The sequence below is a fragment of the Pituophis catenifer genome, unplaced genomic scaffold (assembly GCF_029215685.1).
Source record: "Pituophis catenifer annectens isolate HBS135680 unplaced genomic scaffold, rPitCat1.0.hap2 SCAF_3, whole genome shotgun sequence".
NCBI lineage: Eukaryota > Metazoa > Chordata > Lepidosauria > Squamata > Colubridae > Pituophis > Pituophis catenifer.
Genome location: NW_027256883.1, coordinates 98421978 through 98440538, shown reverse-complemented (window position 1 = coordinate 98440538; position 18561 = coordinate 98421978). Strand labels below are relative to the sequence as shown.

The 18561-nt window shown below is 40.4% G+C and overlaps 1 protein-coding gene across 2 annotated transcripts in view; it reads right to left on the bottom strand.

The window, feature by feature from the left end:
- Nucleotides 1-6010: 6010 nt before the first annotated feature.
- The window catches only part of ZMAT2 (zinc finger matrin-type 2), a 149700-nt gene continuing 137149 nt past the window's right edge, over nucleotides 6011-18561 (bottom strand). For both annotated transcript variants that reach the window (XM_070940841.1, XM_070940840.1), the window contains exons 5-6: nucleotides 9064-9209; nucleotides 6011-6653 (exon numbers count right to left, since the gene is read on the bottom strand). In XM_070940841.1, coding sequence (XP_070796942.1) covers nucleotides 6510-6653; nucleotides 9064-9209 — 290 coding nt within the window. In that variant the 3' untranslated portion in view covers nucleotides 6011-6509. The remainder of the gene's footprint in view (nucleotides 6654-9063; nucleotides 9210-18561) is intronic.

Genomic DNA, 18561 nt, shown 5'->3' with positions numbered 1-18561 from the left:
TCATCATGGGGGATTGGCATGCTAAAGTAGGAAGCCAAAAGATAACTGGAATAACAGGCAAGATTGGCCTTGGGAGTACAAAATGAAGCAGGGCATAGGCTGGTAGAATTTTGTCAAGAGAATACGATGGTCATAGCAAACTTTTCCAACAACCCAAGAGATGATTCTACACATGGACATCACCAGACGGTCAACACAGAAATCAGATTGACTATGTGCTTTGCAGCCAAAGATGGATAAGCTCTATACAGTCAGTAAAAACAAGACCAGGAGCTAACTGTGGCTCAGATCATGGGCTTCTCGTTGCAAAATTAGGCTTAAATTGAAGAAAGTAGGGAAAAGCACTAGGCCACTCAGATATGAACAAAATCATATCCCTGATGAATATACAGTAGAGGTGACAAATACATTTAAGGAATTAGATCTGATAGACAGAGTGCCTGAAGAAGTATGGACGGAGGTTCACAACATTGTACAAGAGATAGCAACAAAGAAAAAGAAATGCAAGAAAGCAAAATGGCTGTCTGAGGAAGCTTTGCAAATAGCTGAGGAAAGAAGGGAAGCGAAAGGCAAGGGAGAAAGAGAAAGATACATCCAATTGAATGCAGAATTCCAGAGAATAGCTAGAAGAGATAAGAATGCCTTCTTAAATGAACAGTGCAAAGAAATAGAAGAAAACAATAGAATAGGAAGGACCAGAGATCTCTTCAAGAAAATTGGCGATATGAAGGGAACATTTCATGCAAAGATGGGCATGATAAAGGACCAAAATGGCAGGGACCTAACAGAAGAGATGTCAAAATTACACAGAACTATACAAGAACGAGCTTAACGTCCCTAATAACCACAATGGGCTGGTCACTAGCCAGACATCCTAGAATGTGAAGTGAAATGGGCCTTAGGAAATCTGAGCAACAACAAAGCTAGTGGAGGTGATAGTATTCCAGCTGAGCTATTCAAAATCTTAAAAGATGATGCAGTAAAAGTGCTACATTCAATTTGCCAGCAAATTTGGAAAACTCAACAGAGGCCAAAGGATTGGAAAAGGTCAGTTTACATTCTAATTCCAAAGAAAGGCAACACCAAAGAATGTTCAAATTATTGCACCATTGCACTCATATCCTACAAGCTAGGCTCCAGCAGTATGTGGATCGAGAACTACCAGAAGTACAAGCAGGATTTCGAAGAGGCAGAGGAACTAGAGATCAAATTGCCAACATACACTGGATCGTGGAGAAAGTTAGGGAGTTCCAGAAAAACATCTACTTCTGCTTCATTGACTATGCTAAAGCCTTTGATTGTGTGGATCACAACAAATTGTGGCAAGTTCTTAAAGAGATGAGAGTGCCAGACCACCTTATTTGTCTCTTGAGAAACCTATATGCGGGTCAAGAAGCAACAGTGAGAACTGGACACGGAACCACTGATTCATTCAAAATTGCCTATTTAACTTATATGCAGAGCACATAATGAGAAAGGTGGGGCTAGATGAATCAAAAGTTGGAATTAAGATTGCCGGGATAAATATCAAACACCTCAGATATGCAGATGATACCACTCTAATGGCAGAAAGTGAAGAGCAACTAAAGAGCTTCTTGATGTGGGTGAAGAAGGAGTGTGCAAAAGTTGGCTTGAAACTGAACATTAAGAAATCTAAGACCATGGCATCCAGCCCTCTCAATTCCTGGCAAATAAATGGGGAAGAAAGTGATTGATATAACTTGATACATAATTAAACACCGCAAAAACAAACAGAAAGATTAACAGTTTGCCAGATATTCTGAGGTTTTAGAAAAAAAAATCAGACTGGCTTTAACTAAGCTATCTCTTTCTTGGTCCAAAATAATGCAACAAGTCATGCTAAAGTGAAGTAGCAAAAAATGCTCACAAACGAGTGGGCATACCTAAGACCATGGGTGGGATCCAGCTAGTTCTGACCAGTTTTGGCATACCAGTAGCTCTGACAATCAGCTGAGAGTGAACCGGTTCGCTCCGATGATCAGATGGGCCCGCCCACCCACCCCTGTGCTATAACCTACCTATATTTCTTTTGCTTTAAGCCCAGCTGATAGGCGCAGCAGAGCGGATTGTCACGCCTCAGCTATTTTACTCACTCTGGATTCAGAAGAAGGTAACTTTCGATTGTAATGTGCATGTATGGAAGTGTGAGTTTGTGCGCGCGCAGCGAACAAGTTGTTACAACCAGTGAATCCCACCACTGCCTAAGACTGCATCAGAACTCTACCTTTCAGAATTGCAGAGTAGGCCCTTTTAATGTGTTTAGAATATATTTCTCTTTCATGCCTCTATTTTCTTCAATATATATCTCAATTAATTTAGAGTATTGCAATCATGTAAAATTCACCTAAATCTAATTTTTAAAAAGGGCTTTGAAATAAATTTAGAAAGCACACTGCTTTGAACAAGGTATTTTCTCCCATCTTTGAAAGAGTTTTGAAAAATCCTAAAATGTAGGATAAATATATTTAAATCTGGTTATAATTTATTAGTGATATTGACAATTTCTGGATAGAAATATTAAATATATTTAAAATATTTGAATTTGTCCTTAAAATTACAGCGCTTTTTTCTGCCCATACACATACTCATATTAGGTGTGTTATTTTTTTTAAATATGCTTTTGCTTTAGTGCCTAGTTTTTCTATAATTTCATTTTTGCTAAAAATCCCTTGTGTACTTGTGAACAAGTACATATATACAAAACTTTAGAAAAAAAAACATCCTGATTGAGGAAGACAGTAGTTAAAGGAGATAAATGTGTCATTTTTACAGTTATTACCAACCACATTCATGGATTAGATGGACCAACAGTAAGAAGAAACAATGGCACAAGCTTAATCATCAATATTCCCATAATGGATACAAAGCATTTTCAATTTCCTGATCTGTTAAAAATGGAAAACAAAACTTGCATCATTCTGACTTTATATATCTGCATGAAGAGCAATACATTTACAGAAGAGGTAAAATGAACCTACAGGTAATGCTTGTTTAATGACCAGTCACTTAACAACCATTTGAAATTACAATGGATCTCAAAATGTTATGACCTTTTCTTGGAGTTATGACTGCCTGTGCACACACAGACACAATCACATAATTACACTTTGGATGCTTGACAATTGGCTTGCATTTATGACTGATTGCAGCATCCTGTGTTCGCGTGAAACGATTTGTGACCTTTTTAGCCTGTTTCTGACATTTTTTGCATTCATGAGAATGGATTTATTTAATAAATACATGGTTCACTTGATGGTTATGTGATTTGCTTAACAACAGTGACTCACTTTACAACTGTACTAAAAACGGTTGTAAAACTGAGTCAGGTCACATGGTGACCACTTAATGACCGCAATAATTTATGACCAAAATTTTGGGTCCAGTTGTAGTCATTAAGTGAGGCCTACCGGTAGTGAGAAATTATAATACAGACTTCACCCAGTCATTTTCTGCCTAACCAAAGAGGAAACAAATCAGTATCCATTCAAGACAGAATCAGATAAAAAAAATTCACCCAAATCAGCCTATGCAGTCCTTGGCTCCCTGGAAAGAACATGGCACACACAGACATGAAAAAGACAACAAAGGAACTCCAGCATGCTTAATCAGATCAGGTAAAGATGAACTATGGTTGGATGATTGGCGGTTGGTCTAAAGAACTGTGATTTGATCAGCAGGAAATCAAAGGGCTAGTTTCAGCAAACAAAAAGTTGAACAGGGATTTGGGGGTTAATGATCTTTGCAGAAAAACCTTTTCTCTAGATTTTTGTCTAAATATTATTTCTAGAGGCAGCTCCTGCTGCTGGGAATCCAGCAGTAGTCTGTATCTCTCCCACTACACACTCCATTGCTCTCAGCAAGTGCCCAAGACAAAAACATTCCCCCCACCACCACTCGGAGAAAATCTCCAGTGCTGGGATAGGAAAAACTGGCAGAAATACTGCATGTGCAGGCAGATGCTCTGGCCCCATGGAGGAAGATGCCGTTAGGCTTGAATAGAGGTGAAAGGTTTCAAATAGGAAACGGAGAAGAAAATACCATGGAAATTACATTCCTCTCTCTACCCAAACTGATGCACACAAATACACACCATATTGTGCAGAGGGGCTCCTTCTCCTCTTGTCATATTAACTAGCAATTGATATGATTCTGTAGCTTATTGAGTATGTTATTCTTCATTAAGATAATTATTCAAAATTTGACAAGCTACATTATCAAAACTTACGTGTAGAAAAATGTACATTAGTGCCATTTTCTGTACTGCATGCCTTAAAACAGCAAATATCTCTATGTTAACCTTTTCAAGAACACAAAAAGAACAATGCTATATCAAATCAAAGGCCCATTTAGAACAGCATTGATTTCATAAAGATCAAACATATATGGGAACTCATAAGCAAAACATGAATGCCATTCACATTTATTTCCCAGCAAGTACTAGTCAATCTCTAAGACTAAAATTTAATATACCCACTACTAGAGCTAAGTAGTCATTGATTTTCCCCAACCATAAAGTGCAGATAAAAGGGCTGTGTTTCAATTGCAACAGCTTTTAACAATATGTAGAACAGAGGAATCTCTTTGAAACTCACACTAACACAGCTAATATTAAGTTTAGAATACTAGGACAGCATATTCACTGCTAACCTGTATCAGAGGTATCTTGGATTATACTATTTCTCATCAGTACTAACCAAATTGGATCAAGGTACAATAATGAGCACGTTGCAACACTGCTAGCTAGGTAAAATTATTCAAAACATTCCATATTTTAAAGTGCATAAAAAGAATTAACACAGCATTGTAACTCTTCTTTTGTACTTTCAAATTGTCTAGAATATTTAGTCATAGGTTTCATTTTTTATTTTATGGTTTGAATGCAAATAGGGACGTTGTTGAAATTAAATGTTCATTTCTCTTTGGTGCATGAAAGGAATCTGAGGCACATTATGCAGGTATTTTTTAAATTTTATTTTAAAGGATCAAGTCCCAAGGGCATTTGAATCTCTGCTAGCAGTGCTACAGGCTTTTTATCATTTCAATGACATCTTCAGTGGGGATTATAATCTGAATTGAAGTGAAAATATCTGAAGCAATGAAGCTGTCAGCAGTCTAAGATTAAGGAATTAAAACAGCAGAAAACATTGTAGGATTTATTCTACCTGTATTTGAAAGAACGTAAGATTTAATTAAAGTGAGGAGAAAAGCAAAAACAATGATCCCATCACTATAAGGGAGAGACTATGAAAATCAGTCATGCTAGATGTAAATCCTCCTAAACCGATGAATGAGTCACAGTGGGGTTGGCTGAACTAAAATTAAGAAAGCAATGAAAATGACATGGGGCATAAACAGCAGCTAGAGCAGCACTGATAACATTTCTCCACTCTGAATTAAGATGGCAAGAAAGCTCCTTCTTCTCTATCAAACCCCCATCTGTTCTGATAAAACTCAGAGATATCTATTCAATATGGCCAGTGGCAAGATACTGGCAAGGCTCATTCTACTTTAATAGAAAAGAGATTCATCTGGGATTCCTTCTCAACACTTGCATTAAGTCCAAAGGGCATTTTACTATTCTAACCTTGGAAAATCTTTAAACTGGAGATTTCGGTTTTCTAAAATACAGGCAATCCCACTGGGGCAATTTTTTCTTGGTGAGAAATTTCTCTATTTTTAGAGCAGAGCACCGTTTACTGCTATTTCAGAAAAAAAAAAAATTCAAATTAGCCTAATCTTACCAAATTCTCAGATAATTTACTATCTATATCAATGAAAGGAGATCAACCAGAACCTTGATCCTTCTAAGTTACTAACTAAATATATTTTAAAAAAACATTTCAGCAAGCTAATGGTGCAGACAATAACTTGCTCAGTATATAGATAATATTCTCCCGTGAGTTCTGGAAAATAATAGTGTATATGAATCTATCCTCTCCCCACCCTATATATAAACACTTTATAAAACAATTTAAAAACCCCACTGCACTAGATTTTTATGAGTTTATTAAAAGAAAAAAGCATACCCAGTAGCATATCTCTCATGCACACAATACAAAGTAAAAACCAAGTAGAACTTGCACCGGAAAACTGCAGCTGCAGACAAGGCCAAGAGAAATTTAGTGCTTAAAAATTACTCTATAATCGCCACAGAAGTCTGTGTGAAAGTGTGTATGCATTTCAAGCAGATCTTGAAAAAAGATGTATCCTTAAATATTGTCAGGGGATCAAGGGAGGGGAGATATTATTTGATAGTATTTTTATTTGAGATTTAGAGTTATCAACACACAGGCAAATGTGGTACTATCTTTTCAACCAGGGAAGTTTTAATTATGGTAGAGCAGAATCAGCCCCACATGTGAAGTGTGGAATTGTTTCCCAGCTTGTATCAGGTTATTTAGATACAAATTCTTTGCAAAGTCTTTCTAGGATTTTGAAGCATCATCAGGACATAAAGAGTAGCCATTCAAGATACAGTTTCTGGCTTATCAGTGGCTTTTCTTAGTTGAGCCAAAACCAGAGAAACCCATTACAGCAGCCATTTCATCGTCCTCTTCAAATGTCAGGTCTTCCTCTGCCCTCCTTTTCTTCTCCCTCTGTTTTTCCTTTTTGTAGGCTTTGGCCTTTTCCTCCTGAAACACAGGAAATAACTCTTTTTATCCAAGCTTGCTTACATAATCAAAATTTTTGAAAAGAAAGACAAACCTCAGAAATTAGGCAATTTCTGGTCTGAAGAAGAAACAAAATGAGTGGAAGAAAAAATGGCTCATCCCAAAGCAACAATGAAAGAAAAGCAACCTAAAGGTGCAAATACCAAAGTGCCAAGAGAAGATGCTGATTGTATGGGAGAACACTCATTTGCTGTCAGCATCCATTTTTAAACTAACATTGAAGACTTCATCTGAAATTAATAGTGATAGAAATACAGCTTTACTTGAAAACAATCACATGGCTTCTGTAATAATGCCCTGTTACAAATGTGGTGCTGAATGATGCCAGAAGGCAATGTCAGCAGCTGATAGCTCTTGGAACAGCCTGATGACAGCTGCTCAGCAGAACGTAAGCTGTGTTTTTAATGGCTCTGGCATCAAAGGACTTCTACAACTCTAATCAAAATATTTTGTTGTTCTGTGAGATTGCAAGACCTGGAAAGCAGTCATGCTTGTGTTGGGAGATGTTGAAGTGGGACTTTGGTTAATGGTTTCTCAGCAGTTAAGGCTGCAAAAGCTTGCATGACATTGCAGGACTTTTTTATATTAACTACCCACACAACCAAGAGATCTAAAACATGTCTTGAAGTGATTATTAGGGCAACCTGAATAAAGTCATATATTCATATACATAGTTTCTATATTATTTCTTGTTTCCAAAATTCCAAAAGCAAATTCTGAATCTCCCATTTTATAAAGATGATCAATCCATGGCTTGCCAAAAACCCAATTTTTCATTCCTACAGCAATGGTTCAAGAGCCAGAAGAACAGGTTCAAGTTCCCATTCAGATACTCAATTCTAAGTGATTTGGCTAGTCACTCTTTTGCATTCTAATTAACATAGGGGGCTGGAGAAGAGATGTTGCAAGGAAACAAACAAGGGGTCATCTTCTAGATCACTTTCAAATGACAGAAGGTAGCATAAAATATAACCAAAAAAGATGCTTTGCAAGGCCTTCCTTCCTTCTTTTCTTCCTTGCTCCATTGTGCTTCTATGCTAAATAGTAAAGATAATTTTCAAAACTATCTTAATATTCTAACCTTCATTAATTATGTATATATGCATGCAATAAAGTCAAATGGTTTATTTTGTTTCTAGGAAGTGCAAGTACCTGTGAGTGATATTAAAGATTGTCCCATGACTTCTGAAAATCTTTCTCAGATCTTCCAGTTTTAGGTATAATAAATGTTTAAAAATCAATTTTGTTGTACTGAACAGGACAGACAATATACCTGCCTCTATAATATTTCTATTTTACATATAATTCTAATTTTTGTCACATGTGGGTTTTAAAAAACCCACATAGGAGCCTGAGTGGCGCAGCAGACTAATGCTACTGTTAAAGGTAGTATTTAGCTTCCAGCTGCCTGCAATTACTGCTAGTTCGAATCTCCCCAGGCTCAAGGTTGACTCAGCCTTCCATCCTTTCTAAGGTAGGTAAAATGAGGACCGGTTTGTGGGGGCAATAAGCTGACTTTGTATAAAATATACAAAAGTATGAAGGCTATTGCTTAACGCCTTGTAAGCCGCCCTGAGTCTCCAGAGAAGAGCGGCATATAAATCAAAATTAAAATAAAAAATAAAAAAAAAGAGGGGAAAATATCCAAAATATATAGTTTTCCTAATCACTAGAAGTCTTCATACGCAATTTCATCAGATTGTGCTGCAAAGCCAATGAAATACAGTAAGAGAAATCTTGAATGCTGTATTCAGCCCATTATTATACTGGGGAAATCAAGAAAAAAAAAATAACTTTCCTGATCATTTTCAAGACAAGCAACTCTTGGGGCAATATCAGAATAGTAAATATGCTGAATTTGGCACAAAGATCTAATTCCCTCTAGAACAGGGGTGTCAAACTCAAGGCCCGCAGGCTGGATCTGTCCCACGGGGTGTTTAGATCTGGCCCGTGGGGCCGCCCTGGAAACAGTGAAGTACTGGCCTGCATGCAGCCCTCCAGAGCTCCATTTTCCCTGGCCGAGGGTTTCAGGAGGCCATCACAGCTGGAAATGGAGCTTGGGATTCCGTTTTCATTGGCAGAGTGCTTGGGCAACCAAAGGCGCCCCCAAGACCAGTGATATCAAGCTGGCCATGGCCCCCTGGCCAACCCCCTGGGCCCCACGAGGTAAAACACAACCCTGATGCAGCTCTCAATGAAATCAAGTTTGACACCCCTGATCTAGAATGATGATCATCATTATTGCTGCACATCTTTTTTAAAGACAATGTGAAAATGACTCTTCAGCAAGATAATCATAATAGAATATCTATCAGTTTAAGAGGTATTCCATTACAATCATGTCCTGTTTAATTTCTGGGTAATACTTCACCTCTTCTCTGAGCTCCTTCATCCTCTCCTCAAAGTCATAATCCTTCTGTTTTTCCTCCATTTTTTTCTTGTTCACTTCAAAACGTTTCTTCACCTGATCCAGAGTAGAACGCTCTACTCTCATGGACATACCAAGGTTCCTCTGATCTAGAAAAAGTAGGAACCAATTAAATATTTTTGGAATTGCCTAAAAACCTTATCAATACTTTAACAGGCAACACATGCAGAATGTATTGTTTTCTTGTAGCTGAGCAATATTTTTGCACAAATAAATAAAGCTTGCTGTAAATATTACTTTGAGACTTCTTTTAACTTTGCTGTGTTTTTATTTATCCTTCTAGAATAATGTCCATAAGGGTCCATCCTCACCCCAACCATTTATCCAAGTCTATATACTGTTAGATTAGTATTCCTGGGCTTGTGGGGATGGAGTGGGGTTTTTTTTAAAGATGCATTTTAGAACACCTTCCTTTATAATATTGATGGTACTGATATGCTTCATAAATGACAAGGGATGAACCTACATTTGTTTGCTGCGCTTATAACTTCTACTACAGATGGGTGGCTAAGCGCTAGGCATTCAATCACATGGTGACTTGCTTGACAGAATTAAAGCTCGTGGGTATAATGTGCCATGTCTGGCAGATAGTGCTGGAGAAGAGCATGTGGCCATGTTACACATTGGCATTAATGAAAGCAAAAATAATCATTCAGTCCTGGAAACCATATTTATGGAGTAGGATGCTGAAATCCAGGATTGTCAAAGCAGATTCCTTTAAAATGCTATCAGTTCCACATGCCAGCCCCATTAAACAGACAGAACTAAACAGCCTTAGTGCCTGGATGAGAAGATGTTAGGAGAAAGGTTTGGATTTGTGAAGCATTAGAATACCTTTGGGAACAAACCAGGCTTCTGCGAATGGGAAGTGGCCAAAGAAGGTACCAGATTGCTGGCACATATTATCAAAAAATGTGGCAAAGCAGCTTTTAAACTAATTCTGGGTGGGTGGGGTAGCTAACAGAATGTAAGGAGCATTTGGTATAGGAAGAAACCACTCCAGAGGATGAGAGTATAAATTATTATAATGGTTTGGGGGGGGGGGAGGGTTAGTGCAGATCTAGAAAATTAGTGTAGTTGATCAAGAAAGCCATATGGGAAAAAATTAAATTAAGATATTGTGTGTAAGCACTTGTATGCAAATCCCAGAAGTCCCTTAGTCAAAATGAGATGTGTTTAATGCTAGAAAACAGTTATATGGCAAGTATTACAGAAATCAGGTGAAATGGAGAGAAGCAACTGGATATATTTTTGTTGAGATATAAGTCATACAAAGGGCAGGAATTATTGCACAGAGTGGCTCTATGTCTCAAAGAAGCAATTTGTAAACTAGAACTCAAAAGTGAAGCATACTCTTCCACAGAATCCCTGTGTTGCAGGATATACTACTCTCTACTCCTTTCAGCGGGAATTAAGAAGCTCAATCTGTTTCAGAAAGAAAAGGACATCAGAAAGATATAGGAAAAACCCTCTGTGATTCAAACTACACTCACATAATGAATGTTATCTGATAAGGAGACCAAATATCCAGATATGCTAAACGTTTGTGCCTTCCAAGAGGTAGTGAAGGAGTCTTAACAGATTAACAGAGTTGAAAGGGACCTTGTAGGTCATCTAGTCCACTCCCCCCCCACTCAAGCAGGAGACCCTACACCATTTCTGACAAATGGCAGTCCAATCTCTTCTTGAAAGCCTCCAGTGATGAAGCTCCCACAACTTCCTTATTTCTATGTTGAATCTCTTCTTGATCAGTTTCCATCCATTATTCCTTATCTGGCCTTAAGGTGCCTTGGAAAATAGCTCGACCCCTTCCTCTCTGCGGCAGCCCCTCAAATATTGGAACACTGCTCTCATGTCTCCATGGTCCTTCTCTTCACTAGACTAGCCATGCCCAGTTCCTGTAACTGTTCTTCATGTTTTAGTCTCGTCCCCTAATCATGCTGGTTGCTCTTCTCAACATCTTTTTTATAGTATGGTGGCCAAAACTGGATGCAGTATTCTAGGTGTGGTCTTACTAAGTCTTTATAGAGTGGTATTAGTACCTCACTTGATCTTGATTGTAGCCCTCTGTTAATGCAATTTAGGATTCTATTGGCTTTTTTGGCTGACGTCGCACACTGCTGGTTTGTATTTAACTGGTTGTCCACTAAGACTCCTTCTCACAGTTACTGCTATTGACCCTGGCTTCATCATGCATACGTTTGATTTTTATTGCCTAAGTGGAAGACTTTACTTTTCTCTACATTGAATTTCATTTTATTAGATAGGGCCCAGTGTTCAAGTCTGTCAAAATCCATCTGAATCTTGAGCCTATCATCTAGGGCAGGGGTCTGCAACCTTAAACACTCAAATAACCATTTGGACCTGTTTCCCACAGAAAACACTGGGAGCTACAAAACATGGGTGGGCGTGGCCAACTCAACGTCACTTCCAGCCAGTCACATGACACCCCCCCCCAAGCCACACATACTATTTTCTGTGTGAAATGGGTCTCCCTCTCTCTCTCCCTCCCATTTCTGTTTTTCTCTTTTTTTCCTCTCCCTCTCCTTTCTTTCTTTCTTTCTTTCTCTCTCCCTCCTTCTCTCTCTCATTTGTTTCCCTTTCTCTCCCTCCAACTCTCTCATTTCTCTCTCTCTCCCCTTCTCTCTCATTTGTTTCTCTCCTTTTCCTCTCTCTCATTCTCTCCCTCCATCATTTTCTCGTTTCTCTTTCTTTTCTTCCCTTTTCTCTCATTTCTTTCTCTCCCTCATTTTTTCTCTTTTTCCTCACCCTCTTTTTCTTTCTTTCTCTCCCCCTTCTCATTTGTTTCCCTCTCTCTCCCTCCAGCTCTCTCTCATTTCTCTCCCCCACTTCTCTCTCTCTCAATTGTTTCTTACCCTTTTTCCTCTCTGTCATTCTCTCCCTCCATCATTTTGTCATTTCTCTTTTTCTCCCCTTTTCTCTCTCATTTCTCTCTCTCTCATTTGTTTTTCTCTTTTTCCTCTCCCTCTTTTTCTTTCTTTCTCTCCCCCTTCTCTCTCTCATTCTCTCCCTCCAGCTTTCTCTCTCCCTCTCAATTGTTTCTCTCTTTTTCCTCTCATTTGCTTCCTCCATTATTTTCTCATTTTGCTTTTTCTCTTCTCTCTCTCTTTTTTTTCTCCCTCTCATTTCTGTATTTCTTTTCCTCTCCCTCTCTTCCTTTTTTCTCCTTCTCTCTCTCATTTGTTTCCCTCTCTCTCGTTCTCTCCCTCCAGCTCTCTCTCATTTCTCTCTCCCCCTTCTCTCTCTCTCTCTCTCTCTCATTTGTTTCTCTTTCTCTCTCTCATTCTCTCCTTCCATCATTTTCTCATGTCAGGGTATGTAGATTTAATAGCTGTAAGCTGGTGGAAGGTTGTAAGTGGAGGCAACTGAAAGCTGATGCAATGGGAATGAGGAAGCAGGGTTACTTCCACTTTAAGAAGCTGGGTAAGAAGCTGCCTATATAAGGGAAGCCATTAGAGGGCATTTCCCTTCTCCTCATGTTCTCTCTTGTTGTGTATCTCAATTGCTCTCCATTGTGTCAGTACCTGTATGATAAGGTATTTACCATGGATAAGACTGTAAATATTTATCTGTATATAAACCACTGTTATTTATCTAAAGGCTCTGTGTGCTGTGTTTTGCTCCTGGGTTTATCTCATAATACTAGTTATGCTGCCTAAACTCTGACATTTCATTTCTCTCTTTCCCCTTTTCTCTCTCCTCTCTCTCTCTCTCTCTCTCATGTGCACACAAGTGGGATACCCTCCTGGGCCAGGATCACAGCGGCGGTGGTGGCAACTCCTCCCGCTGCTGCCACTGTGCACTGAGGTGAGTAGCTGGCCGCGCTGCACAGGAAAGCTGGAGCTCTTCCCTCCCTGCATCCAGAGGCAGCTACTGCTCTTCCCCGTTCCCCTCATTCCTGAGCTGACACGAAGGAGACTGCGGCTGGCGCTGAGCTGCCTGCAAAGGACGCGGAATCGCAAAAAGCAGCAGGTTGCAGGCAGTGATGAGAAAACAACAGCTTCATGGCGCAACAGCTTCCTGGGTACCTGGATGAAGCTGTCTATCTGGATCCGCTCCAGTCCGGCTTCAGGCCTGGGTACAGCACGGAAACGGCATTGGTCGCGTTGGTGGATGATCTCTGGAGGGCTCGGGATAGGGGTTGTTCCTCTGTCCTGGTCCTGTTAGATCTCTCAGCGGCTTTTGATACCATCGACCATGGTATCCTGCTGCGCCGGTTGGAGGGGTTGGGAGTGGGGGGCACTTTTTTGTGGTGGTTCTCCTCCTCTCTGACCGGTCGCAGTCAGTGTTGGCAGGGGGGCAGAGGTCGACCCCGAGGTGCCTTGTTTGTGGGGTGCCTCAGGGGTCGGTCCTTTCGCCCCTCCTGTTCAACATTTATGTGAAGCCGCTGGGTGAGATCATCCGTGGCTTTGGGGTGGAGTTCCATCAGTACGCTGATGATACGCAGCTGTACATCTCCACCCCAGGCCATCCCAACGATGTCCTTGAAGTGATGTCCCAGTGCCTGGAGGCCGTGCGGATCTGGATGGGGAGTAACAGGCTCCGACTCAACCCTTCCAAGACCGAGTGGCTGTGGCTTCCGGCGTCCCGATATAGCCAGCTGGTACCATCGCTGGCTATTGGGGGCAAGTTATTGGCCCCCACGGATAGGGCTCGCAACTTGGGCGTCCTCCTGGATGCACGGCTGTCTTTAGAAGAGCATATGACGGCCGTGGCCAGGGGGGCTTTTTATTAGATCCGCCTGATTCGCCAGTTGCGTCCCTTTCTGGATCGGGACTCCTTACGCACAGTCACTCAGGCACTCGTCACTTCCCACCTGGACTACTGCAATGCTCTCTACATGGGGCTCCCCTTGAGGAGTACCCGGAGGCTCCAACTGGTGCAGAATGCGGCCGCGCGGGGGATTATGGGAGCGAGGGGTCGCTCCCATGTGACACCTCTCCTGCGTGAGCTGCATTGGCTTCCAGTGGTCTTCCGGGTGCGCTTCAAGGTGTTGGTTACCACCTTTAAAGCGCTCCATGGCATAGGACCTGGGTATTTGCGGGACCGCCTTCTGCCGCCGATAGCCTCCCACTGACCAGTACGCTCCCACAGAGAGGGACTCTTCAGGGTGCTGTCGGCCAGGCAATGTCGGCTGGCGACCCCCAGGGGGAGGGCCTTCTCTGTGGCAGCTCCCGCCCTCTAGAACAATTTGCCCGCGGAGATAAGAAGGATATCGGATCTCCGGGTCTTTCGCTGTGCCCTGAAAACTCTTCTTTTCCAGCAAGCAGGGCTGGCGTGAACCCCGCCCCTTTTTTAGTTTTTAATTGTTATTAATTGTTTAGTTTTAATCTGTTAATGGGTTTTAATTCGCATTGTTTTAATTCGGGCCAAAGTATATAATTCTTTTAATTAATTTTAAATTTTGTATTGTTATGTATTTTAGTTCTGGCTGTGCACCGCCCTGAGTCCACTAGGAGAAGGGCGGTATATAAATTGAATAAATAATAAATAATAATAATAAAACGCTAGAGGTGCTTCAGTTGCGCGGCTCTGCAGAAACCTTCTCGGGGTGGAGAGCAGGTTGTGCGACCGGGTCAGGCCAGGGTTTTGGGGCGGAGAGCAGATTGCGCGACTGGGTGGCAGGGAGCCGCAGGAGAGGGGCCAAAGAGCCACATGCGGCTCTGGAGCTGTGTATTGCCGACACCCGATCTAGGATGTTAGCTATTCCTGCCAGCTTAGTATCATCTGCAAATTTGGTAAGTTCCCCTTCTATTCCCTCATCTAAGTCATTTATGAAGATATTGAAGAGTACTGGGCCTAAGACGGAACCATGTGGTACCCCACTATTTACTTCCCTCCATGTAGACATAATCCTATTAAGGACTACTCGTTGAGTACGGTTTGTCAGCCAGTTACGAATCCAACTGGTGGTGATGCTATCTATCCCACTTTTTTCTAGCTTACCAAGAAGTAGGTTGTAGTCTACTTTGTCAAATGCCTTGGTGAAGTCTAGATATATTGTGTTCACAGTATTTTGCTGGTCTACTAATTTAGTTACTATGTTGAAGAATGAAATATGACTGGTTTGGCATGATCTGTTTTTAACAAACCCATGCTGACAGCTAGTTATTATTTACTCATTTCTAGATGTTGGCAAATGTTTTTTTTATTATCTTTTCCAGTATCTTCCCGGTTATTGATGTTAGGCTGATTGATCTATAGTTTCCTGGGGTTCCCCCTCCCCTCCTTTTTTTTTGAAGATGAGAACCACATCAGCTCTTTTCCAGTCCTCTGGTAGTTCCCTGGTGCTTTTGAATTTTTGAAAGATGTGGTACCGTGGTTCTGAAATGACATCTGCCAGCTCCTTTAGAACTCTGGGATGTAATCCGTCAGGTCCCGGTGATTTGTATTCATCAAGATCAGACCGGTGTTCTCTTACTATTTTTTTTTTTTTTTTTTTGCTTATTTTAACTTTTATTTCTAGTCTGTCTTTTACAGTAATGTTTTTGGTAGGTTGGGCTATAGTTTCTTTTTGTGTGAAGACCGATGCAAAGAATGAATTAAGCAGTTCTGCTTTCTCTCTGCTGCCTGTTACTTCCTTGCCGTCTTCTCTCTTTAGTGGACCGACTGTTTCCTTGATTTTTTTCTTGTAATTTATATGTTGGAAGAAACTTTTTAAAATTATCTTTGATTTTTGTTGCAAGTCTTTGTTCATTCTGAGCCTTTGCTTTCCTGACTTTGTCTTTGCAGATTCTGGCTATCTGCCTTAGTTGTGTGTCCCTCTTTCCATTTTTTGTACTTGTCCTTTTTTTCTTTCAATTTGTCAAAGAGATCTTTGTGCAGCCATGCTGGTTTCTTCTTAGATTTCTTGTTTTTCTTTTTCAGTGGTATTGTGCTGGTCTGGGCTTTTATGATCATATTTTTCAGTTTCCCAAGATTCTTGAGTTGTTTTTCCCTTTAGGATTTTAGGAATACTTAGGAATCTTTCCCAAGTTCTCTCTGAGTTTGTTAAAATCAGCTCTTTTAAAATATAAGACTCTGGTATCATCTCTGGTTCTATTGCTTGTGTTTGTGTTATGTTGAATTCTAGTATGGTATGGTCACTCTCACCCAAGGTTCCTGCAGTTTCAACTCCCTCTATCACTTCTTCTTTCTTTGTAAGAATTAAATCCTTCTGTACAGATTAGGTTTAATCCTAAACAGTGCTCAGAATCACATCTGTAACATAAAACTATATTGAACCAAACTATATTTAGTTATTAGAACAAATTATTCAGCATAACATTCAAATTAGGAATGTGCAACTTCCACTAGCTCAAGATCTGCACCAATCTACACAAGAATGTCAAAGACTGCATTTTAAAAGTTTTAGGGATTTTAGGCAATGAAACAGATGTCTTAAGCATCTGCAAGATTTAAGACAACCATTTTGCCCATTAATTTTATCAATGCAAAAAGGATCGAAAAGACTCCAAGGTCTATCAAAGACCTGCTTATGGATGAAATGAAGAAAGGACTTCAAAACAAAATTGAAAGGGATAAATCTCTTTCTAGTGCTTGAAAATTATTTAAAACTGTAGTAATAGATGTTCAATTTAATGTAAACTCAGTCTTACTAAGTAAGAGACAATGTGGTTTCAATGTGATTAAGTTTTAATCTTTTAGACTTTTTGAGGATGTTAACAAGCATACATTGATAAGCCATGTCATTATAAAGCATGATGTCACATGAATATATCACTTAGCAACAGCAATTCCAGTAGTCCCATTTGCCATTGTCAAAAAAGACCATGCAGGTCATTAAATTGGGACTTCCAAATTCCTCCTGGCTTTCCCATTGACTTTGCTTGTGAGAAGCCACAATGTCACAAATTGTGATCTGCAGAGGAACTGTAGAGGGACACACAGAGTTCTAGCAATGGCTAGAACTTGAAGGATCCATCATAACTCCCCTTTTTTGGAGTCACTGGAATTTTGAATGGTTGTTGAACAAATGGTCATAACCTAAGGACTATTTGTATATTTATTTGCACTTTTAAAAAGTGTTTGGCAACATTCTTCACTAAAGATTTGTGAGAGTTTTCAGAGGCAAGGATAATTCCTAAGTGGCTGTTTAGGACTGAAAATCAAACAGACTGAAAAAGCTCTAAAATGCTATCCCCCAGCTGGGTGAGTACACCTCAATGACCAAGGCACCAAACTTCACAATACACATAGGAAAACCTCCCCTCCCCACATTTCACAAAAAAAATTAGTGAGCTCTGTGTTGGCAGTGACTGATGAGAAAGGGGAGTTCAGAGTCATGGTAGATACCTCAATGAAGGTACCATCTCAGAGTAAAAAAGACAAAGTCTAATATGGAATAATTAAGAAGGGAATTGTAGCAAAATGTGCATATTTAGTGAGGTCTTTATATAAATCTGTAGTAAAATTATACTTGGAATATTATGTACAGCTCCAATCATCACTGAAAAAGGATCGTATAAAGGTGGGCAAATAAACCTGATCAAAATACTATAATAAAGGGATGATGTGATATCACCTGATATCCACAAGACTGATAGCTGTTTCCCAGATAAGGAATTCTGTACACATTCCTCCCCAACAAGCAGGATCTTCCGGAATGATGGACTTTAACAATGAGATTCCCTCACAATCTCATTCTTTCTCTCCAAATGAGAAAGCTTTTATTTATGAGAGGGCAGTGTCATGGATCTGCTCCTGAATCCCTCTCCAGACATGTGTTTGGAGGAGGAGGATGAGTTTGAGTCAGCAGATGAAAGTGCAGTCATCTGATGGCCCAGATTGGGCACAGAAAGTGCTAGCCTGATGGTGCAGCCTCACCTGGGTTGATCGGATAAGCAACAGGCTGAGGCTAAGTGAGGCAAGCTGCAATGAATTGACCAGGAGCAGCTGTCAGAAGTTAGCGATGAAGAGGTGGTGGAGTCCACATCTCCTCCCAATCTAAGGACATGTAGGGCAGAGAGGAGAGATGTGCAACTCTGGTCATCTAGACTACTCACGAGGGGGCAACCTCATCCCTCATGAAGGGCTGCACCAGTGTTGCCTACTTAATTCTGCCCTGAGGACTTGAGTGTTGCTGGAGCAACGTGCCCAGTTCTTTGCCTTGTATGCTTTTGTCATGTATCCTCACCTGTTTGACTCATGGATTATTTCCCTGGACTTCATGTGTACCCATTAGACTCGATTTACCCAGTGACTCTTGTGATGCTGAGCTTGGAATCTGAACTTGGGCAAAGTGGGTGCTTTCTATGGACTTATTATGTGTGTGTGTGTGAATAAACATCTTTAGAACTCTCGGTGTGTGTGTGTATGTATGTGTGTGTGTGTGTGTGTGTGTGTGTGTTTGTGTATGAGGGGAGCTGGGCAGTGTAGGCAAAGAGAAATTTCAGGTATTTTTTTCCTCCAGGAAGCAGG